This window comes from Dermacentor silvarum, chromosome 6 (assembly GCF_013339745.2).
Source record: "Dermacentor silvarum isolate Dsil-2018 chromosome 6, BIME_Dsil_1.4, whole genome shotgun sequence".
Classification (NCBI taxonomy): domain Eukaryota; kingdom Metazoa; phylum Arthropoda; class Arachnida; order Ixodida; family Ixodidae; genus Dermacentor; species Dermacentor silvarum.
Genome location: NC_051159.1, coordinates 166063895 through 166088789, shown reverse-complemented (window position 1 = coordinate 166088789; position 24895 = coordinate 166063895). Strand labels below are relative to the sequence as shown.

Sequence of the window (24895 nt, the reverse complement as noted above, 5' to 3'; positions counted from 1 at the left end):
TTTTTCTAATATATTTCACATAATGCCTCTTTTAGGCTCAATGAAAGTAAATATTTGAAAAAAAAAATGCAATTCGGAAAGTGTTTTCTCGGATGAAATTTGTGAACACGATGTGATGCATGAATCTGCGAAAGCCCTTCAAAGTAATGTTTTTAAGGTATTACACAAACTGCAGCACTTGATCGTATTCACAACTTTGTCAGTAGGTGCAAATACAACGCCGATATTTTTAACTGTAGCAGTTTTGTTCAGGAAAATTTAATTGATGCATTATGCTTTGTAGTAGGCATGTAAATCATTTGATTCCAAATGAAATTACTGGGGCTGAAAGGACCACAGACATCTCAAACTCAGAATTAGTCTCAGTGGAAAATATGTGAACCGATTTACGCAAAAATTATTTAGTAAAAAAAAAAAAGTCAGACCTGGTGGCAACTACAGCCACATTTTCATGTTCTTTCAAAACCATAAATTGAAAAAAAAAGCTGCAATATTTATGTTTGCAATGACACTCTGGAATAAAAGCATGCATTTTTAATATGAAAATTGTATCTATGAAAGGCTTCAACAAACATTTTCCCCTTATCAATTATAGATGAGGAGAAGAACTGAGATTTGCAAACAAATCGAGTACACGCAACTTATAAGGACATGTAAGCAGTTTAGCACAATCCTTTCCTTGCCTCACCGTATGTACTTATTTGTAACTTTCAGCGGGGCAGGAATAGAATATTTAATGAGAACTGCTTAATTCTGTTTGTCCTGGTACAGTGTATTTTTGGCGATTTCTAAGTAACAATGTGCCTTTTAGCAGCTGCAAGGGAGTTATTTCGATGATATCTTTGGCTGTGCATTACAATAGATCGCCTTACTTGTTTTACTTATAAAATATAGTTGTAACAGAGGTTCCAGAACTTAGACTTGAATTTAATTCGTATTACCGCCGTAACATTTGTTTAAAAAAAACTCAGTACTAAGTGCAAGAGAGTGAAAATTGAGATCAGGAAATTTAACGCAGGGAGAAACATCAACCCTTAACAAAATCGCTACACAAGATTGCGTCCAACAGCATAAATGGCAGAGAAAATACTGGAGCCACAAAAACACCTCGAAGGAATGTGCATGTGTTCGCTGGAAACCTATCGTGGCGCTAAGGCTTTGCACAATAAAATCATCCAGATCGCGCCTTAACGGTTGGCCTAAAATTGGAAATGTCGAATCTTGCACACGTACTTCAAACATTCCCCCAAAAAGTTCGAGAACCAGTGTGGCGACTTCCAAGAGTGCATTATATAGCTATAGGAGTGGTATGTTGTGGGATACAGAAATTCACTGATCAAGGAGGACCCGTATCTCAGTTCTTTCTCATGTCCCTTAGAGAGTTTATATGCTATACCTCCGAAACTGTACGACTAGAACGAAGCTTGCAAAACTCGGGCATAATGAACGACACACAAGCCCGTGTTACCTAGAACCTCAGAGTGGCTGACAAGAATGATGGTCCAGCAGACGCGTTTGCTCATGCACCTAGTCCTCGCGCAACTTCAAGGGTCTTCGAGCAAGAATGCAGGGCCTAAAAAGCTTTTAGCCGTGGGCACAGAAGATGGATCGTCTCTCTTTGCGGGTTGGTTTTTGAAAGCAGAGAGATGTATCGCAGTAGGGCCAACTTCCCTTAGCCTTTGCTATAATATAAACACCGCTAAAAGAAAACAGCAAGAGTCATTCATATGGCGGTGACCCATAGTTTTGGATAGCGCTGTAATAGTTCAAATCCAAGGTATGGTATGTGACCTTGGAAAGGGCTTTTAAAAGCGTCATCTCAAAGCCTGTGCTACTTATTTACTTCTGAATTTCGATGTTTTTTATAAAGAGTTTATTGGAATAAGGCATCTGGCAGTGAACAGCAAGTGAAAAAAAAAAAAATGTGGTTGATCCCTCTTATATAGGAATCGGTATAGAACACGAAAGTGAAACGTGTCTTCACAGAAGTAGTGTAATGTTTATTGCACATTGATATATAATGTCTATTGGTGTTTTGTGGCTAAAGCGCCCTTAGGCGTTGATGCACCCACGCTGACGCCTGGTGGCACGTCTCCTCCATCACGACTACCAACGTCGATGACCATGAGCAACCGTCGTGCATATGGAAGCTGCACTACGCTGCACACGCTAGCACAACGCGAAAGACGAAGCACGTAACTGACACACTAATACAACGCGCAAGACAAAGCACGTAACTGAATCGTCACCGAGTCAAATCAGCGCGTACAGCGCGTCGTAATTGCAGCCTCCGCGATCAACTTCAGAAACATTTTCAGAGCTAATTGCGGAGGCCACGCTCCGCTGTGCTGAGTACGGTGAACGCCACTACCAACGCCACCTAGGTGGCGTTGGTAGTGCTTCTTGATGCCAGCGTCCCTTCGAATGCTGGCATCGAGGCGTCGTAGTGCTGAGACCACCGAAGCGTTCACTGTCGCTGCGCGTTAGTGTCATAATGCAGTACTTCTCTTTTCTGCTCGTAGGCGGCGGCACCGCCCCGAGCAAGAGCGCGGGTACACGGAGGAGTGTTAGATATATAAGGCGCGTCTGTGTAGCTCTATAGTGCCTGGAATATTCCAGGCACTATAGTAGCTCTCTGCAAATGCGTTTGTGGCGCAATGGGTTAAACGCTCGGCGATCTATCGTCGCGGACCGAGAGGTCGTGGGTTCGATTTCCAAATTTTGCATGTTTGTGGAACTTTTTCTTCTGGTTTCTTTCTTTGTATTATGTTCTATGACGTATTTCCGTTACAGAAATACGTCAGTGAAGTCTTGGTGGACCCCGGCATAAAACACTTTCGTGTTAAAAAATGTGGTTGATCCCTCTTATATAGGAATCGGTATAGAACACGAAAGTGAAACGTGTCTTCACAGAAGTAGTGTAATGTTTATTGCACATTGATATATAATGTCTATTGGTGTTTTGTGGCTAAAGCGCCCTTAGGCGTTGATGCACCCACGCTGACGCCTGGTGGCACGTCTCCTCCATCACGACTACCAACGTCGATGACCATGAGCAACCGTCGTGCATATGGAAGCTGCACTACGCTGCACACGCTAGCACAACGCGAAAGATGAAGCACGTAACTGACACACTAATACAACGCGCAAGACAAAGCACGTAACTGAATCGTCACCGAGTCAAATCAGCGCGTACAGCGCGTCGTAATTGCAGCCTCCGCGATCAACTTCAGAAACATTTTCAGAGCTAATTGCGGAGGCCACGCTCCGCTGTGCTGAGTACGGTGAACGCCACTACCAACGCCACCTAGGTGGCGTTGGTAGTGCTTCTTGATGCCAGCGTCCCTTCGAATGCTGGCATCGAGGCGTCGTAGGGCTGAGACCACCGAAGCGTTCACTGTCGGTGCGCGTTAGTGTCATAATGCAGTACTTCTCTTTTCTGCTCGTAGGCGGCGGCACCGCCCCGAGCAAGAGCGCGGGTACACGGAGGAGTGTTAGATATATAAGGCGCGTCTGTGTAGCTCTCTGCAAATTCGTTTGTGGCGCAATGGGTTAAACGCTCGGCGGTCTATCGTCGCGGACCGAGAGGTCGTGGGTTCGATTTCCAAATTTTGCATGTTTGTGGAACTTTTTCTTCTGGTTTCTTTCTTTGTATTATGTTCTATGACGTATTTCCGTGACGGAAATACGTCAGTGAAGTCTTGGTGGACCCCGGCATAAAACACTTTCGTGTTAATAAGATGTAGTGATGACTTTGGGAGTATTAGTTGGATCAGTTGCGCAAGGAATGTGCGTGATGGCCTTGGCTTCTCGATTTTCCAAAGTGGCATCTGGAATGCATCACTTTGAAAAGCGCCAAGCTGGTTTTCTCGCAGTACACATTGCCAGAAATATAGCGGTATAAATTTATTCTCGTATTACATATCTGCAAGAGAGCCATAGGAATGTGACAGCTGCGCCGTAATATTCATAAGAAGTGGTGGCCGCCATATTTTTGATGTCTGTGCGTTCAGGAAGCGTCAGCGGGACGGTTTTCTGAAGGATTTAATGAGCAGGAATGTGAAAAGATGCATAACTTATGCACCTACTTTTATTGCGATAGCAATTATACAGACACTCCAAGCGGATTTCTGCGGTCTTCGTCACCGTCGTCGCCGTCGCTGTGAGGTTCCGTATAAAGTCCAAGGGCGATAAAATCGTCGTCGCGCGCCGTATGTGCGAGTGAAAGCACACGTCGCTTGCGCGCTTTCACGGAGAGCGAACCCACGGCGGAGAGCAAACGCGACCGTCGCGCAAGAGGCCGTGAGAGAATGGGAGGGAGGGAGTGAGGGGGTGACGCCGTGCTGCGGCACCAACGGCGCAGGGGGAACTGGCGACTCAGTCTCGCACGCGAAAGGAGGAAAGCGGGAAGGCAACGCGGGAGGGAGGGGTTGCGTCTTCTATTATGCCCGCAACTGCGCACTTGTACTTTAAGCTGCTGCGAGCGGTCGCGCGCACCGTATCTTGAAAGCGATCTCCACACAGCTCCTACCTTTGTATGCGCTGTGCTTTCGCCGCTCAGTTGCCGTTGAAGTGTTAGACGCCACGAAACTTCGCTCGCTGCAGCGGCTGCGCTTGCTCACGCCAGCGTTTTGACAGCGGTTGTGTGCGATCATCGAGTGGGATCGTCGAGTGTTCGCTTGTGCGCGCTGACACCATGCTTGTTAATTCCGTTAGTAAGCGAATGTGTCCAAGTTTACACAGCCAATAAAACTACTATCCTTACTCCGTATCATCATCATCATCATCATCATCATCATCATCATCAGCAGCAGCAGCAGCAGCAGCAGCAGCAGCAGCAGCAAGCAGCAGCAGCAAGCAGCAGCAGCAAGCAGCAGCAGCAGCGGCCTATATTTATGTCCACGGCAGGACGAAAGCCTCTCCCTGTGATCTCCAATTACCCCTGTCTTGCGCTAGCTGATTCCAACTATACTCCGTACAGTTCTACTAATTTGCTGTCATTAGACGGGCATTAGAGACTACCGCCCATTCTAAGTGATGTTCTGTCCTTTAATTGGATATTGATAAGTTTATAGCATTGCACATGTACTGTCGGCTGTAAGGAGCACGGTTCGCCATTAAAATAAGCTACCCTAGTTTCGAAAGGGCATTCAGATCTCACTAGTTAGGCGGAATTTCATCGTAAGACCGTGGTATCCCATGGCAGGCAAGCAACAACTCTAGCTGTACCTGTCAACAAACTGTTTACGACCAATCCTAAGGCAACAAAACAGTTATTTCCAGATACCGTGTCTGCCGCGGGCACGCTTGAACTTCTTCGAATCGCTAGAGAGTGATTAAATGTTCGCTTCACCAACTAGGTGCATTCAGCACACGAATACACATGAGTAGAAGCTATAAGTACTTTTATTTAGAAATGCAAGGGCATACTTTTCAGACAGAATAGCAATATGTAGACAGCTCAACCTGCTCCCGTGATGGGCTGCAGAATTTGTGGAATGTAAAATTGCAATCTGAAAGTACTACGACGCTCCAGTTACGGTCACGTTTTACTTAAATATGGCTAAAATGAGAGGCACGGTGACTTTAGAAATGCCTCGTTCATATACAGATAGTTCTATATACCATACAGGTTATCAGAACAGTTGTAATTATTGAAAACACAAAAAAATGACTGCGATGCACATCGCGAATAGGAAAGAGGCGATCTATAGTTCTAGGACTGCCAAAATGATATTTCAAGAAAGCTCACATTTCACCATGTCTGCAACCAACAAGGATGTCTGACGCTAAACTGGAGCTTGAGCAAATTTAGTTTGCTTGATGTTTCTTTGTATCTCGTCATCGTTACAATCTTAAGATAAAATTTCGGCCTTCCATTCGGAATGTCAGGCGCCTGCTGGTCTCTCATTATGCATCGGGCTTCCAGGCGTGAATAACGTATGTGAATCGGTAGTTGCTGATTCGCCCTTCCGCAATTGCTTCTGCTCTCGCAGCAAAAATATCAGCGGTGGACTTTGCCAGTTCTTTCTTTTCTTCGTCGTTTAGATATGGATAGATTGGGTTGTGAGGAACGCTGCGATCTGAAAAGTGATAATAAAGAGAAGTGAAGTAAGTAAGTGCTCGTAATGTATGCGTGCAAATCTGCAATATTCGGGAAGAATAGCATCCAGTCTAGGTGCCGTAGTTACACGCGTGAAAGCCGTGCTTTCATTTTCATAATTCCTTTTGCAATGAAAAGTCGCAAACGCCTGTAACAGTTATAAAAACGGGACGCTACTTTAGCATAACATTTCTTTACGTAAACTGCACCGTGTTCGTGTTCACAAAAGAAAAGATAAAAAAAAGAGGCGACGCATTATCGGCTGGAAAAATCACAGAAAAAGGGCTGATAGGATGGAATAGATGGCAAATCACATCGGGCTAGAGCTTCTTACAAGCTATAAGGGCTTATTGCATCTTTTACAACAAACTGACATTTTCTACCTTCTAATCTGAAAATCAAATATTTCTTTAATATTACACACCAAAGCTGAGGCTGCAACTATTGCTCATCGCCCTGTAATATCAGCTTAGATATTGTATATTTAGTTCGTTCAACGTATGGAGACAGGCACCATTGAAACATGCTGCTGTACGTAAAGGAGGCTGTCATGGGGAAAGTACCCGAAAGTTTGTGCGGATGCGAATCGGTCGACAAGCGAAAAAGTAAACGACGAACATCGAACATTCTGGTGTGCCCCGGGCGAGTAGTACCGCGACAATGCAAATATTAGCACAGCTAATCAAATGCATATAACGCTGTTCCACAAATAAAACAGCTTAAAAAATAAAGACAGCTCGAACCAGGGAGCGCAACACAAGGTATACGGAATGGAAAGATGCCATCGTAGCATTGGGCACTGGAGGATGGTCTTTGGGCTCCTGGCCTGAGCTCGGAGACTTCATCCGAGCCAAGGCAAGCCTCTGGGGGAAGAGTTACCACCTCCTTGCAGCTTCCTCTGGGACTGGTGTACCTGACGCTGCTACCTGACGTTCATCTAAGGGCCGCCAGGAAACTTTACGTGCTCTGTCACCATTGTGCCTACCTTGGCGACCGCTAAGGTGCCTCGACAGCCGCGAAGTGGTACCGTCGAGGCACCGTACACACCACTGTACCACAACCCCTCGCGAGCCAACGTCCTTGAGCTATACAGGGTGTTTCAGCGAACACTTTCAAAAATTTTCAATGATTGCCTGTGGCAGATTCACTAATTCATAATAAAAATCACTGATTAAGTTTTCAAGTAATTACCTTATGACCTATATTGCAATTTACAAATTCTAGCCCTGGAGTTCGCAAGGTGGATCCCCTTCGAACGAATTCTCAGGATGACACCACGTTTCCAGATAATAATTACCTGGACTTTGCGGAGAAATCCGTTGGCGTACCAGTTATATTTGTGCTTCATTGCACAAAACTGACTTTTTGTGCGATGAAGCAATCTTATCCGGATATTGCGTGAACTGAGAGTGACTTTTCTTTGAGGAAGAAGAAGAAAACATTTATTGTGGGGATGCTTTGCCCGCATACCAGTGCGTGGAGTCATCGATTTATTCTTACGTTCACAGTGCGCTTTTTGTTTGTGGTGTAATATGTGTTACTCTTTCAGTACGTAAATGGCTTCGTCTTACATAACATTAACCTGCGGCTTTGCCTAGAAGAAACATTATTACACTCAAGAACCACAGGCGCGGAACGTTTTCTAGATCGGTAACGCAATAAATACGCCTAGTTGCTAATCTAGGATCATATCTGTCTCTATCATTAATCTGCTCGAGCGCTGATTTCCTCTAAACCTCGTCTGTAAATTACAGTTAAATATAATTATCGATGTTGCAGACGACTGAAAAGGCCACGGCTTCTCTTGCTTGTCTGTTTTTTTCTTTCTTTCTTTATTCATGCATGTGCATGGAAACATACAAAGCGGTTGTATTTGCGACCGCAGTCCAAATCCTGACTAACAGAATACGAAGCTGCAAATTTGTCTATTGCAGTTTCAAAGCTAGTGGAAAGTTCACAGTTGCCCAATGACGTTGTGCTCTACTGTCCGCTAAATAAAACATTTATTTTTCATTCATTTGTGAATAAGTGTGATTACAAAGAAATGCCATTATGATACTGTTACTGTGAAAGAGCGTAATTTAACGTCTTCTTACCTCAGTCCACTTCAGTGTTCTTACGAGAGGTGACTTAAAATTAGTGGGTTAATGACAATGTACTGTAATTTGAGTTATTAGAGGGAGAATTACCTCTAGTTAGAGTGTTGGAGAAGCACATAGGCATGCGCGGCTTTCGTCGTCGCATTGGTTTACGTACCAGAAGCATCCTTGAGGTTTGGAATGTTGACTACTGGCAAGCGTAGCACTTCACAGGCGAGAGGCTTCAGTTCCGTCTCGTTCAGAATACTCAGCAGGTGAGACCTCATGAAACCCATATCCGTGCTGCGAGCTGAGTTAGGTACCTTTTCTAGCAGCAGCTGCGTGTAAAACAATGGGAATTAATCTACTACGCTTAGCTGACCTAAAAAAATGCAATAAGGGTAGACGGTATCGACTACACTTAGTTGCTGACGACCAAATTGGCAAGCAACAAAGCCCTTAGCAAAGTAATTTTTAAGCCAGCTGCTCATGAAGGCAGTGCAGTAACTTCGATTTTCTATGACAAAACAGAAAAAAATGGTCTCTCTCTCTATCTACTCTACTCTCAAGTAACCACATTACTGTGCAGTTTGACATTATATATCCTATATATATTATGTTGTGGCTCCACTGTGCGAAGAATTTGACATAACGATTACTTGCGGTGACACAGTCGCACAAGATGTTGGTTCGCAGACTTGCCGCTTAAACTTGTATGATGCCCGTAACTTATAAATTGAGCTACTTAGCTTGGCTGGCGCATTCTTCCATTATTAAAAGGCATAACTCGTGGAAGAGTTGAGTCACCAGTGTAATTAAAAACCTAAAATGCCAGGAGCAAACTTACATTTCGGATGATTGTGGAAAGCATGAGAATTATTGTTGCCCCACTCAGCCGTCACATCGCATTAAAATCTTCATGTGAACCTCAATCTGTTTGCAGGTACACGCACATGCACGCAAATGAAAGCCCACCAAGACGTTGCAGTCGGCCCCTGCGAAGTCAGCTTTTCTAACACAAGTAGCAATTGAAATACCAATTGGAATATGAACGTTTGCACACACTGTGCATTCGTTGGCTGATTGTGGGGCTACTCACAAAAATCCAATCTAAGTTAATAACGAAAGACAGCGTATATATTCAAATATCAACAATTTATTGCTGTTATTTTAGCATATAGGCAATCTTCATTGCTGTTTAAATAATCTTACTGATACCCCTATCCTCGCCATGGTAGCCTAGTGGCTATGGCGTTGCATTGCCCAGCTCAAAAATATGTGGCGTCCCAGCGATAAACCTTGAAGTCATAAAACCAATCCCTCGCCATTGCTATTTGTTGACCGAATCCTTACCCGCAATACCAATGTGAGTTGGGATGCACTGAAACTTTAACGTGAAGTTGTTGTCATTGAGGTCTTTCAGGAACGCTAATGACTTGCATTGGAACTTGCTTGACGGTAGACCGCAACATAGTTGTTGGAACACAGGCTTCGAGTCCGTATTGGTAATGGCGAAAATCACGAACTGAATGACCGTGAATGCGCAGCATTTACAGATTTCTCTAACGCCTTGAGATCAAGTGTCCGAAGTCATTGGCGTCACTCTTTTGAATAATGAACCGAAAGTGATAACGAAAAATCAAAGCAAAACAAGAAAAGGTTCAGCTACAACGTGAAGTCACATGCACGCGGTACCGCATATCAATGAAGGAATTATCTTGTATTCCGAGATTCTTGATGCATATATACCCGTACCACTAGATTTGGCCAGAATGGCAAAACAAAAGATTTCAAATTACCTGACATTGCAATGCCACTGAGGATGAAGAATCAACAAAACAGCGGTTTGAATAAACTTGTTCATTTTTAGGTAAACAAAGAAGGTTTTTACCCGAACGAATTTGATACATGGTTACTTTGTCCCCGCAGGTCGAGATGCCACTTTACGCATATACTCGTGCCATTTTACCAAAATATTAGTTTTTTCAAGTTTTAAAGATACTGCTTGGCAACAGGAACTTATTACAAAAGTCATTTTGTCACTAGTCTATTGATGAATTTAAGAAGGCTAAATTCAACGTCCTAAAATGTAGTGAAGTTACAGAACCATACATCTATGCTCTCTTTCGTTGGTTTTGGGTTCCACCATATGTCCCATACGAGACCGAGTGGTTTCGTTGAGGGGAAGCCTCACCTACTGCATCGAATAAGGACAGGATGAGCCTACAAGCCACTGTGGTTATTGAAGACGTGACGTACCGATTCTCCGCTCTGTAGAACGCGCAACAAAGCAGGAGACATCGAACACTTTCTTTGGTCATACTCAAGCTACTTGACTGAAAGCCATGCTCTCTTAGAGAGATTACACAGAAGAAATGCCTTCGAAATGCGCGCCTGCAATTGTATTTACAGAGGCCCGGTATAGCGCGGAAATAAGCGTCACGTATTATTTTTGCATTCCCCAGAGACACTGGATTGCTGGACGTGTGGCTACTGTGCTTGTCAACGATGCTATACTGCAAGGAGCCTCCCAGGCCGAGCCACTGTTGGCTCAATAACCAGGCTAAACCTGACTGTAGCTACAACCCACCAATACCACCACTACATGCATCCGTACCTCGGAATATTTCTTCCACTGGGCCGATTCAGCAAGAGCCATGTACACTTCAAACAAAGCGATGCAGTGCTCGAACACGACAAAGCACTCCCCTCCCGGCGCCGTGAGTTTCTCAATATTCTTCATAGCCTGAGCCGTGTCCTTGACCCACGGGAGTAGGTTGAAGCAGTAGACACGTGCGAAAGTTCCATGTTCCTTCACGAATTCGTCCACGTCACCATCGACGACGTCGAGATGGAGGTAGTCTATTTTTTCATGCCCGTTGCGTTGCCTCGCTGCATCCAGTCTCACCGCCGAGTTGTCAATAGCCACAAGTTTCTGACACTGATGCAGACAGCGCGGCAGAAGAAAGTTTAATGTGAAGCTTCCATCTCCGCAACCCACATCCAGGAACCGCGGTTTCGCCAGTGTGTCGACGCTAGCGTCAAGTGGGGTGAAGGCGTTCATGAAGGCGTCGAGCACCTCCGCAGTACGCTTCTGGTAATGTACCATGATGGCGCTGTACAGCTCAGCTGGCTGCAATGCGACGTTAGAGTGGCGTGTAGTTGGTTTTGTTTCCGAAAACTGAGCGCCCCACTGAGATCAATTGGAGCTCTGGAATAAAGGAAAGAGGCGCAGGACACCTTTAAGACAGCAGTTTCCCGAATCAAAGATGCTTTCAGCGGCAGTGTAAGGAAGGCCCCAAACTGCAGCTTCACACTCCCATACACCACTCATAATGGGTGAAATGTGCATGCCTAGCATGAAGGCCTACCTAAAATGGTCGGACAAAGTCTCACACTGTGCGTGTTATAAAAAATCCCTGTCATTTTTGTTGAATCAGAAGGGTGGCATCTGCCATATACGAATTGGCGGCTAGCTTTCAGGCATCAGCTGCGATCTCGCAAGTGTTGTACATGCTGTGTTTTTTAGGGCGACATTTTCAATCCTGACAAACCTGTACGTGGCAGCTGCACAGTGTAGGAAAAAAAAATAACTGATGTTCCATATGTGGGGACATGGTGAGGGAGTGAACAGTTACGATTATTTTGAACCATTCAATGACCAATCAATCATAGTTCAAGCACCCAAATCTCTTTTAATTGCTGTGTCCTTGCTATCTCATTCGCTGGTCCATTTTGGGAGTGAAAAATTGCATTGCCACGCATGGATTATTTAGAAAAAGAAACACATGCTTCATGCAGTGGTGTCCTTGGCGTGTGCTTCAAAAAAGAACGCGTGACTACGAGTAAGCACCGATGTATGCAACCGTAAAGTATTCTGCGCAAGCACTCGGTATCTATTATAAAGAAGAGCCGCTAGACTTTATGCTGCAAGACATGTATGCATTCCTATTTTAATAAATACATCAGTATTGAAGTTGTTAAAGAGGGGCTACAGATGACAGAATGTTGACTAGAATGAACTTCATGAGGCCAAGTCTTTTAGAAAATAAAGCTCGCATAACTTGTATTGAACCCGTGTATGGCTATTAGTGTGGTAAAAAAAAAAAAACGTCGTTTTTACTGGAAAACAATCGGAAAAAGTACAAAAAAACTCATACGAAGATGTCCATTACAATTTACCAGAAAGATGTTCAGCACTGGTAAATAAATGTACAGAAAAAATTTGTAGTCTTACATAGATTGCTGTATTCTCATATCAGGCGTAAGATAGTACGCTCAAACGCTAAAATCGCACAAGTTCGGGATTGGCAGAGGGCTCAGCTTTGTTATTTTCCAACAAAGCCGGGCTTTAAAGTACAGTTGTCCAGATAATATGAACAGGTTTTCTTCCTACATTTCTTGTTAAGAAGCTCTAAAGGGACTACATCTGCGCTTTAGTGGTTCGTTGGACATCTGGTTCTCTCTACTTACTTTTCACATCACACCATTTTATAGCATGCGCTGTTGGCAGCAAAATATAAGATTTGGTCCTCTGGGCTTCCTCTTGCGAATACGTTTATCAATAGCTTCGGGTTCTGCCGACGTCGTATGATGCTCTAGAGAGTTTGATCACATCCGTTATCGCGGTATTCAGTCACTGAAGCGCATCTGTTACCAGTGAGGCTGCAAGCAGACCAGAGAACTCTATATCATATGGATATCATATTGAGCCTCTGCACCACGCATCGTATGGTGAATAGCTCCTTGATCGTCTGACTCCCCGCCCGTTTTCTCACGTGGGAAAAATGGCTGTATTATTTATGGACATTGCTGGAATATCTGAACATGTTCCTTCAGTTACGTTTCCGCCTCCGAAAGATAAGTCCAAACACGTAGTCCCCATTTGCCTCACAATCCCTGACATACACAAAAAGTCTGATATGCCTGTTTCAGCAATATCCCAATTGGCTCAGTCGCACATGTTCGAAAGATTTCCAGATTATGTTCAAGTATTCACAGATGCATCTGTAAACAGCGACGGTCAATGCGCCTCTGCAGCTTTTTTTCTGCCCTTCGACTAAAGTACGACGTATATTTCACATAACTCATCGAGCCTCGTCAACAAATGCGGAGCTAGCAGCGATTACGTTGCACTGAAATACGTGCAAGAGGGGTTAAGCACGTCGAAGATTGCCATCTTTAAGGACTCCCGCGTTGCTTAGCAGAATCCAACGCAGTCAGATTGATTTTCCAGCTGATTCTGCAAACAAAGTCTCATCACGTGGGGTATTTCTCGTTGCCCAATGGATACCTTCACATGTAGGGATAGTCTGAAATGAAGAGGCTGGTCGGCTGGCTTAAACTTGCACTCATAACGAGTGTGCCAGCCCTGAAATGTTGTGCAAGCTTGATGGCGCTCGGCTGCTGATTCGTCGCCATCTACTCAAGCAGCATTCAGACCAGCGCGTCGTAAATGGAACGTTCCCGCCCCGTGTTCGCGGTCGAGGCTTGCCTCGTCACGCTAGATCACAACTACTGAAGCTAAGGGCTGGCTGTGTGAACGTGTGCGAACGTTTATACAGACAAGGACGCGTGGCCAGTCCATCGTGTACGTCTTGCGGTTGCTGCGAGACACTTCAGCAACTGATATTGGAGTGTCCCGCTTTCAGTGCGCAGCGCATGTCACTAGTGAGGGACTATCATCTCCTTGTCCTGCGGTGTACCACCCTAGACGAGTGTTTGTACCCCATTGGTTGTGCGTCTCGACGTGATGAGGCTCATCCCGTTCTCCTTACTTTACTAATATTAAGTAACTTAGGTTCACGTTTTTGACACAGACACTGCTTCTTCTGTTTTCTTTTTTAAAGCGTGACCTGCAGTGACCGGCCCTACGGTGTGTGACCTGTACTGTGCATTCTACTTTATTCTTTGAGATTTGTCCTCTTGCTCTTTCTTTCCTCTTTCCTCCCCTTCTTTCTATCTTCAATTTCTATGTTTCTATCTTCTCCCTTTCGAAAGAGTAGGCAGGCGATATGCCCTTTCCAGTGGGAGTTGCCAACCGGCTCCTCGCTTTTCCTTTCCTGTCAAATGTACATATGTTTTCAAATAATAATAATAATAATAATAATAATAATAATAATAATAATAATAATAATAATAATAATAATAATAATAATAATAATAATAATAATAATAATAATAATAATAATAATAATCTGTGCGTTCCATTTTTTGCGTAGTTTCCCTCGAGAGGCTGCTTGAACCAGGGATATACTGAGACACGTTCAGTTCTCCAAATATTTTACAGTGCCCCAAGCCCGTAGTTCAATCTGACTCTTGGCTCGTACAAATAATTCGCACGAAGCACTTGCACAAAAGCTTACGCGGACAAGACACTGAAACAAAGAAAGCATTCAAAATAAGGTAACCTACAATTTTGTTTAGAAATAACATTTTTATTTCATTTTGTGCAATAATTAAGTAGCCGAGTCGGTGACTTTCCATTTGTACATCGGCAACTTTTGTTAATTTCCCACCTTAACTACAAACATTTACAGGCTATTATTAAGTACTTACTCCGCGTGAAATAGGCGTAACTATTTGTCCTCATGATACGAATCTATTTACGGAATCAGTTCTTAACAAACCTCAGTATTAGGGTAAGCAAAGACAAACGCTAAAACAGCTCTTAGGGCTGAATTTATACATGCAATATCACAGCAAACATGTATAGGGGCTTCACAACACTGACGATACACCAAAAGGCGAGCAGATGGAAATACATGGTAAACAAGATAATAAAAAAGAAAGTCATAATTTTGAATTACCTGTAATTGGATAAACGATGCTCGCCCTTAAAAAAAACGTGCTCGGTCACATTGGTTTCCACAGCAACTCAGGTCTTCACAAGAGCACTCATTCAAGTGGAGCGAAGAGTTGCACGCCGGAAGTAACAAAGGAATAGAGATAAAACAGCGCACACGCACCCCTTGGTAATTTTCTTGTGTATTTGAATAGCGTAGTTTTCGCTTCTTCCGTTTCATGCCGTTTCGCTTTTCTTGCTATTATCCGGCATGGCAGCTGCTGCAACCACTACACATGCTATAGAGACTCAATAACAAACAGCAGTCAGCTGCATTGCAGACCAAGTACCGTACCTAACGCCGTACATGCATCCTCTATTTTCACTGAACGTAAGCGTTGATAAAAAAAATGTTTTTGTCCTCTTTATAACGATTATCGTAGTTTCTCATGTCTCACTAATTTAATTCTCTTCAGCCGGATGTATCTCTCCTGTTCACAAGGCACACAGCGCCCACTACAGCCTTGAGCAGTTCGGAGATCAAATACAGCTAAAGGCGAAGAACCTTGGAGTCCTCTGTGTGGGTTATGCCATTACTGCAATCTTTTTAATTTTATCAGGACCTCGCTCCGTTCTGTCAAAATTCTCGTGTTATTTTTTTCCGCACATCGCTGTGGTCTCGGAACAATCAATGCCAAGTAAAACCAACTTTTCATGTGGCGCAACCTATAAGGGGACGATATATATCACCGCTTATTTTCCCATCACATTGTGCTCCGCTTCAGCGAATTCTTGATTTACTCTACGTGGCGCCCAGCACATATTTCCCGTGTACCATGTGCTTCGTTTCTCAAATTGCCTTGTTCCTTAAAGGCAGTAGTGATCACCAATTATTTGCAAATTTGACTCAGAGGCAGTGCGTCTTTGAATGACAAAGCGGAGCGCTTGTCTCTCTGTCCACTTATAAGCGGAACAGAAATATTCCGTTATCCCTTTAAGGAAAGCCGTAGCTCTGTCAAGCGCAAGTGTTTGGTCATAGCGCAGGCTTGTAGGCGTGGATTACGTAAGTGAATCTGTGATTGCTGATTCGCCCTTCCGCCATTTCTTGAGCCCTGTTCGCAAGGATATCAGCTGTGTACTTAGTCAGTTCTTCCTTGTCTTCATCATTTAAATGTTGGTAGATTGGGTTGTACGAAACAATGCGATCTGAAAATAAAGAAAACAAGGGGAAAATGAAGATTTAGTGTCGACCTGAACACAGCAGTGCAAAATGTTTAAACTCGCCAAGAGGCTCATCTCCCCCCTTGCCCCCACGTATAAGTAATGTTTAGAGCCCGCATAGCGTGAATAAAATGTAATTTCAATCTGCTTCGACAAATGTTTGCTGCTGAGAATTGGGTTCATAATGGCTACTATTTTAGCAAATTCAACTTTGAGTGTCCTGTATATTAACACTTGAGATGACTCAAGAAATTGTTTAGGAACTTGACCCGCCAAATCACAGAAGTTTCAAAATTAAATTGTGGGCTTTAACGTGCCAAAACTGCACAATATACTATGAGGGAAGCCGGCGTGGTGGCTTCAGATTAATTTCAATCACAGTCGAGGAACTGGAGCTGAGAAGGTCATGTATTGCGCATAAAGAATAGCCGATGGTTTGTTACAGTAACAGAATGGTGTGCCAAGGGAAGGAAAGTGCAGTTAAAGAATGGCTAAGGATAACGTTGTGGGCTGAGATAAGGAAATTTGCTGGTTTCGAACGGAGTGGTCTGATGAAAGACAGGGGCAATTGGAGATTGCTGAGAGAGCGATTGTCATGGTAGCGGACATAAAATGGGCTAAAGATGATGATGATGACTATTATTGGAACGTTGAAGCTGCTACGTGATGATGTATGAACTTGCCGATTGCGCATGGTACGCGATCTTCGTCATGTACTGAAGAGAAACGTTATTTTTAGCCCTCAAAATTTCTCGTGCAGAGGTAGGTATACAATTCTGTAAGCATAAGCAGAAGCACTGTAGAATTATGCTGTACAGACGCGCTAAATGTGATAAAACAAGGCAACAAGGCAGGTTCCCTTCGTCCTTGTTTTTTCGTATTTCCTATTATACTCTCCGTCTTCGAAATACAACTTCTATATACTGCAGCAACAAGAATGAGTCGGCGTCGCACATGCAAGGTTCAACTGGTAAAGGAGAAACTAGCTCGCCGCTTACAGTGCCGAAGAAAGACACAAACACACTTGGCTTTCTTCATCGCTTTGTTTCGCGTACCGGTTGCATCCTTGAGGTCTGGGACATTGACTGCGGGCAAGCGTAACACTTCGCAAGCCAGTGGCTTGAGTGCCGTCTCGTTGACGATATGCAAAAGGTGAGATCTCATGAAGCCCACGTCCGTGCAGCGAGCTGTGATGGGCACTTTATCAAGGAGGACCTAGATACGAAAACAACCAAAGAGATGCCACGCGACAGGGTGAGTGTGCCAGAAAAACAACATCATGTGAATAGGTCCCATGGTAGCGAAAATAATGGTAGTAAGTCGGTACTTTGCTAATTTAAGTATACGGAAAGTGACATTGAAAGAACCTTGTAACGACCGAAAGCTGAGAGAATTAGTGGGGATGCGTGATTTAAATGAGCAGGCATAAGAAACATAGACACAAGAGGGACGAAAGGGACTGCCTTTACTACAGCACACACGGATATCTTCTTTTGCTTTCTTCCTTTTACGCCACAGTACAACATTTACGTTGACAGTTCGCGTTTGTGCTGCCCTCATTCTCTTCCTTTGTCCATGGTTTTAAGCACACTTTTTCCAATGACATATTGTGCTGAGCTAAAGAACTGGCAATCAATCGCTTCATCAAGCTGATATAAAAAGAATAAAAGGACTATGGTCTAAAGGAGCGAACAGTTTTCGTGCTGCCCATATTCCGCCATAGCCACAGCGTTCGACGTATTCAACATAATTGACTTGCGGCACATTACCGTCTAGTGAGAACCACTGCACCCTTAAATTCTACACGACACATTAATCGCATTGTTCTACGTGCGCCGGGAGGGAGTGATTGACTCGGCAGGTTTGAGCCGTGATTCTTTACTATAGGCGGCAAAACTCGAGGGTTTTGAATATCAGCTACTATAAAAAGTTGAATAAACAAAAAGAAAGTTTTATTCGTGATCCTTTTCGGACGTTTGATGTTTCTTCCCCCTTTTCAAAACTGATTTCATCCCTCTGATTCGTTTGGGAAGGTTATTCCTGCGTTCTGACAATACTCTACACCCACGCTTATCCATCTGTAGATTTGCAGTATACAAAGAAAATAGGTTAAAGTACGTATAACAGCCATGTTGCTGGCTTTTATTGGTCTACTTCTGGCCAATCACACTTGCCATTTCTCGACATCACTTGCAGTCCGCGTCGCTATTCTTTATTACAGCGTAAGCTCTTATGGGCACATTCGAATAGCCGTTTCTCGTCGCGATGATGCTGCCGCCGCCCCGTAACCGCTATCGCCGGAAATGCAAAAAAAAAGAGTACCCGCTCTCCGCTGGGATTCAACCCAGGCCCACTGCGTGGAAATCGGATACTTTACCACTGAGCCACGCAAGCGCTTGCTATCAGGCAGAGGAAAAATTCCCTTTATACGCACCCTATAGGCACGCGCGCAGGCGCAGATGACACGAGCCTCCGCCAGTATGGTGCCGCCATCTAGTTAACGTGCCTGCAACCGCCGCGTGCGACGATATGCGATTCAGACGAGGCGCGCAATCAACGCTATCCCGATGTTAGATGTGCGCCACGTATTCTGGGTACCTCTTCGGTACACGTTATGGCGTCTCCTCGCAAGGTACAAACCGCAGCTGAAGAAGCGAATCGTAGAGCTGCGTGCGCGGCTACAACCAGGCATTATTGGGCTCAGCAGACTGCTGTGCAGAGAGCATTACAAGCCGCAACTCGCCGTCGTTGCCGGGCGGAGAGTTCAGATTGTTCTCGTCAAAATCGAGGCGAACACACTTTGCCGCGAAGTCCTTGTTGTGCGTAGTGTCGAAATTGGAGCTACTCTTGCGCCGCTCAACCAGCTAACGCTGTGACTGTGTTGCGTGTTCCGCACAGGTCTGTGATTTTTTTTTCATCATTTCTCGCCACGATAGAATGTGTAAGTGAGCGTGTGAGTGAGCGAGTAAGTGTCAGAGAGTAGATACACAATGTCGAAAGAGGGAGAGGGGGCATATGAACGGGGGGACAATACTACGGGTAAATGTTGGCCGAAGGCCCATAGTCAGGTATTTTTTTTTCGGGGCGGAGGGGCACTTGCTGATAGCCTTGACTTTTAATAAAGCACCTATTTTGCAGTAATAATTTTCGGTAAAAATCGCAGTATGTGAATTATGTGACTTTTTCGAGGCTCGAAGAAGAGGGGGGGGGGGGGTGGTCGGAAGGGTCGCAGAGGCGACAAAATCGGTAGCGCAGGCGGCCCTCTCTGTTTATCGGGCGCCGACTGTCGGGTGCGGCGTCCTCTGCTCTTTTGTGATGCTTCTGGTCGCTTACGCAGCGGCCCGTTCGGCCGATGTAATCAGCGTCGTATGAAATGGGCACGGAAAGATCTGCTCAGTCTTGCACATGATGAGCAGCTGTGGACAAGTTTCCTTGCGCAGTGGGGTCGCGGAAGCCCTGCGGGAGAACCCCCCCCTTCAAAACTTCGGGAGAGACCCCCCCTGGCTACGGGCCTGGTTGGCCGCATGAAGCCTTTTTTTCCAGGTTCTCACATATAGCATCAAATGTTGTTCCACGCAAAGCGTTTGTTAAGGCACGGAACGCTTGTTCTAGTCTTAAAGGTATTGTGGACACAATCGCGGTTCTTGTCATGAGGTATAATAATCGCTTTGGCGACCCCATTTCATTGCAAAAACAACGAAAGCAAACTCTTACATCAAAAAGTTTTTCTAGGTCAACCTGTACAAACATTAAACCACACACACATGCACGCACAAACACACACAAACACCTACCAACACACACACACAATGACGTCATCATTTAGTAAGATATACTATTGAAGAATATCTCCAAATGCCTTCAGATGAGGGCATATTTCATTGTGTTGGAAAGAAGGAGGGACAGTAATACAACTTACAACTTGCATGAATCCTTACCTCAGAGTATTGTTTCCACCGGACAGATTGTGCAAGGGTCACGCACACTTCGAATATGGGGATGCAGTTCTCGAAGGTGACAAAGCACTCCCCTCCTGGCGCTATCAGCTTCTCAATGTTCCTCAAAGCCCGAGCCCTGTCCTTGACCCAGTGGAGCACGTTGAAGGAGTAGACACGGGCGAAAGGTCCATGCTCATCCAAAAATTTGTCCACGTCGTCTTTTACGATGTCGAATAGGATGTAGTCGATCATCTTATGCGCGTGGTGAGACCTCGCATATTCGAGCATAGCCGTCGAGTTGTCCACAGCCACTAGTTTTCGACACTGACCCTGGCAGTGCGGCAACAAGTGGCGCAGTGTGAAGTTTCCTTCACCACAGCCGACGTCGAGAAACGGAAGCTCCGATAATTTGTTGTCACTGGGGTCTATCGTAGCGAACGCATTCATGAAGGCGTCGAGCACTTCCGCAGAACTTTCCCTGTAGCCTCCCATGGTGTTGCTGAATAGTTCCGCTGACTCGACTTCGACAATAGAACGTTGAGAGCTATTTCCTAGCTCCGAAACTGAGGCCATGCTCGCAAACCAAGCGCAATTCTGCAATAAGAACGAAACACAGGAGGTCCTTGAGACACCATCGCCTTGACTCATATGTGCTTGGTGTCACGATGCCTAAGAAGCTATGGCACGATGTAGCCATAGCTTCGGTTGCGGCCTGAAGAAGCCACAACCGAATATAAGCAGAACACACACGCCGATAACGTTTTTCTGGCTTTTATTTCTGAGAGGGGTTCTAAATACTAGCCTCGGAGGCCTAAGTGATATAATTTGGTGCAAATGATGATGATGACGATAATGGCCTCATAAAGATACTCATACCATAACGGAGATTGGCCAAAAATTATGTGCTTAAACTTTTAACTAATGTTTTGAAGTAGTACATATTCAATAATAAAAAAAGAAAACACACACAGAAAAACCAACCAAGAAAAGAACATTTAAAAACATATTCGTTAAGTAGATTGTATGTAACCGCAAACAGCATCAAACACGTCCCTGTGGCTAAAACCCAGGAATGACGCACCGAAAGTTAATATTATATCTGGTGAAAAGATTAACCCAACTTTAGCACGCGGAATTTCTAGAAGTCTTTTTCTTAATAATTTGTATCGGCAACCTAACAAAAAATAGTGATCTAGGGATCCTGTTTCTTGGCAGAATGGACACAGAGGCGATAACGTCAAACCAGTCCTGTGCAAATATAGGTTTAAAGGGGGAACAAGGCAGAGTAAAACTTTGTTACTCCTTCTTCTTTATAGCATATGATGCCACAAAGCCAGTTATGATTATGAGGCACGCTTCAGTGGAGGGCTCCGGATTAATTTTGACCATCTCGGTTTCTTTAGCGTGCACTACAACGCAAGCACACGGGCGTTCTTGCGTTTCGCCTGCATCTAAATGCGGCCGACGTAGGTAAATATGAAAGATGAAGCACTAAAGTGTGAAATATGAGCGAAAATATACAGATTCCCATAGGTTCCTTCGTTTCTGGAATCCTACTGACCTTTAACAATAACAGAGTTGCGCGTGACATCTTGCCTGTATAACGTCAAGGACCTAATAATGTGCTTAACGGCGCATAGACAACAGGCCGAAAACGCATAGGGTATCAAGCGACATGCGAAGCAGAGATGTGAAGCTATAAGTAGGGGCCTACAGAGAAGTTAAGCATCGCGGTTGTTTCGACTTCCTATGACATCACTCTTACTACTCTGATAAGACCTTACAAGATCATACAATGGCTACTTCGTCGTTCCACACTGGTCTAGCGTAGCATTTTCTGTCTACTTCTGATATGCTCGAGGAGTCTTTTTTAATGAAGTAACGCCCTTTAGCTGTTCAAGATCACTCATATCTTAAGATGCCTTTAAGACAAAAATAGGCGAATATGTAATAATATGACACGGGTAAAACTTTCTAATTTTCTCAGCCAACTTTGGGACAAGTGTTGAGCTCACATGAGTTTCTTTCCAGAGGAATATCTGCTTTTCGGCCCAAATGTACACGGTAAAAGTTGTTACTATTTCATTCACTGGCGTATTTTGGCGTAGTTGAGTGCGCCGAAAAGTGCGTTCACCGATGCCTCCGGTGTAAATGAAAAGATCCCTTCTGCGGAATCCCGAGATGTGGAGGAAGTATAATGAAAGGGAAAAATTGTCATCCACCCGAATGTAACACGAAGCTACAAAGGAAACCCATACTGGTTTCTCAGAAAGAACGCTTCGCAGTTCCCATGTCACAGTTCACATGTCACATGTGACCCATATATGCATTCCCATTATCATATGGGATATCTCGTATAAAAGCTCCTGTGTGCCAATAAATACATGATGTGAGGAGATGTAGTTATAATTACTAGGAATACAGAGTTTTTAACAGGAATAAAGTTATTTGTTGTCAAACAATAGTAATATTACGCTCTTGACAATGCCAACGCAATTTCTAGAATGTAATCCTTCATGAGACAATACCTCTAGGGTGAAAACGCGCGAACATTAAGCAAGCTGTGTGAGCCATTTCTAATTACGACGCGTTAGACAACAAAAATAAATCACCTGATGAGGTACGCAGTGATTAAAGTAGACAATTGCAAAATAGGTACACAAATATGAAATCAGTTTTCTGTACCTGTAACTCTCTGAGAAGTATTCGTGTTTGACTCGTAAACCGGGCGAGCTTGTTGCCTACGGGGATTTATGTGCGCCCAAGAGCTTTTTTTTTACTTGTTAAGTGCGGAGTTCATCAGATGTTAAAACAGAGAAAACGCTCAATGGAAACGGCACCCAGCTATTTTCAAACAAAAATTGCACTTTAACAATCTGCAGGTTGGCGTCTGTGTGTGCCGCATCCGGTCTAAACCTTCATATTCAGCGGTTATTGCTCTTCCGCGCGGCAGCTGGCTGCGGTTAGCACACGTTTTGCCCAAAACACTAGAATTTGGCATAGCAGTTTCCTGTGCGCACCGGCTGACGTGCCTGACACCGAAGAAAAGTGCCCCATTTATTTTGATGACGATTAGTCACACAGTCATCGCATTTATAGCAATTATTCTCTTCCTAGTAAATAACGCACGTTATGAAATTCTTATGGCTTTGTCTTGGTTCTTGCCCAGCAAGCATAGCGGTCTTACGAACCTCTCCCAAACAACGCACCCCTAGAAATCCGACGCCTGGCCAGGGGAGTGCTTGCACCCATCATATTAACCGGTGGGTGTCCGGCGGTGGGGATCGAACAACACACCCACCGCAGCCGAACACATCTCTGCACACGCATGCTATATTGGCCACTCCCACGCACAAAAGATTAGCAAATCCAGCAGTTTTTCAGATTTCAGTACATTCATATGGGAACGGCCCTTGTTTGTTTTGGGAGTACGTGCTGTCAGCGTTATAGAGCCTGCTGGCATCGAGAATCTGGTTGCTGAAAACATGGCTGATGGAACATAAGGGACAGTCTCTTACGGGATATCGACAACATCAAGAGCCGAACGTGGACGTGACCCAACAGAGGGATGCGCCTGTCAAGCGATATCAGTGACACCAATATGCTAGAAATATCGAAGACCGACTGATGTGGTGATCCACGCATGCGCCGTCAGAGCGAGAGCATGACAATGGCGGTGGTGGCGGCGACTGTGTAGATGCACCTCAAGCGTCCGTAATAACTGCTATCGCACTAAATGCATTCACTCGGCTCACCTAGTCAGGCCCCAATTTTAATATGCCATTTTTGTTGGCATAAATAGTTGAAGCGCGAAAATTTCTGACACCATTGAAAGATATAGCACATCGTGTAGGGCATGCAATGACATTGCGCCGACGCCACCTGCGGTGCCCGTAAGGAGTCCTGGGACCAGAGCCTTTAAAACGTTACAACTTTCAGATTGTAAGCCCAAATATTCCTTTGCAATTTTTTTGATTGTCTGAGTTTGAAGATTTCAGAAAAGGTATACCGTGTGAATAAAATCTTTTATGGCTGTTCTTGGCGCGATACAATCGTCAAAAAGGTTGCGAAATTTTCAGAAATATTTCAGTCAAGACCATAAAGCCTGGTCAGAGGAATACTTTTTTTTATTCACTTGGGTTGCCTCGCGGCACATCTTTAGGATAAATGTAACCATGAAGTCCAGATGCAACAAAAGCGACTTTGGCATTTGAAAAATACAGACTTAACATAGCACACCCAAGCATCTATACGGAACATCATGGCAATGGCGACAACGACGGTGAAAATTCACCTGGAGTGTTCATATATTTGCTAATACAATAAAAGGTACTATATATGGTAGAAGTGGGCTTTTATGGCTCTCGACGCCTCTCTCATTTATTACCTTCGATATTGCTGCAATAACTTGATCATGCACTGGCCTACAGTGATGAGCTCGATGCAGAGGATGTTCAGACTGCGTTGCCGGATACTTCAATGTGAGTCCATAAGCTGACTCTCTCGATACATCAGCAGACGACTCATAGAAATGAATATGCATCCTATGCTTCGATAAGGAACGAAGCAACTCATCTTCTCTCTCTATTTTAGAACAGCTTTTTTCTGGAACGACTCTAGTCTTTTCCTAGCACTTTTCGCACTTAGTAACTTTTCAACTTAGCGCATAGCCGAAGGTGTCTCTTTCGAATGCTATCGCTAAAGAATTGCTTCAAATTACGTTTCGTGGAAATATTCAAAGGCGATGATAAATAAATAAATAAATAAATAA

The 24895-nt window shown here is 44.3% G+C and overlaps 2 protein-coding genes across 2 annotated transcripts; both read right to left on the bottom strand.

The window, feature by feature from the left end:
- Positions 1-5910: 5910 nt before the first annotated feature.
- On the bottom strand, positions 5911-11290 carry LOC119455212 (uncharacterized). The gene is made up of 3 exons (XM_049669182.1): positions 10772-11290; positions 8360-8519; positions 5911-6083 (listed from the first exon to the last, which is right to left on the bottom strand). Exons 1-3 carry the CDS (start codon positions 11288-11290, stop codon positions 5911-5913), a joined length of 852 nt encoding a protein of 283 aa, XP_049525139.1.
- A 3118-nt stretch (positions 11291-14408) lies between these two features.
- LOC119455211 (uncharacterized) lies at positions 14409-22898 on the bottom strand. The gene is made up of 4 exons (XM_037716632.2): positions 22810-22898; positions 20125-20718; positions 17242-17401; positions 14409-16171 (listed from the first exon to the last, which is right to left on the bottom strand). Exons 2-4 carry the CDS (start codon positions 20695-20697, stop codon positions 15999-16001), a joined length of 906 nt encoding a protein of 301 aa, XP_037572560.1. The 5' UTR covers positions 20698-20718; positions 22810-22898; the 3' UTR covers positions 14409-15998.
- Positions 22899-24895: the final 1997 nt, after the last annotated feature.

Coding starts and splice junctions, on each gene's coding strand:
- LOC119455211 (XM_037716632.2), bottom strand. CDS start 20,697: ATGGCCTCAGTTTCGGAGCTAGGAAATAGCTCTCAACGTTCTATTGTC. Junction 17,402..20,124: donor GGTGGAAACAATACTCTGAG/GTAAGGATTCAT, acceptor TTTCGTATCTAG/GTCCTCCTTGATAAAGTGCC. Junction 16,172..17,241: donor AGACCTCAAGGATGCAACCG/GTACGCGAAACA, acceptor CTTTATTTTCAG/ATCGCATTGTTTCGTACAAC.
- LOC119455212 (XM_049669182.1), bottom strand. CDS start 11,290: ATGGTACATTACCAGAAGCGTACTGCGGAGGTGCTCGACGCCTTCATG. Junction 8,520..10,771: donor TGCATGTAGTGGTGGTATTG/GTGGGTTGTAGC, acceptor TTTTACACGCAG/CTGCTGCTAGAAAAGGTACC. Junction 6,084..8,359: donor AAACCTCAAGGATGCTTCTG/GTACGTAAACCA, acceptor ATCACTTTTCAG/ATCGCAGCGTTCCTCACAAC.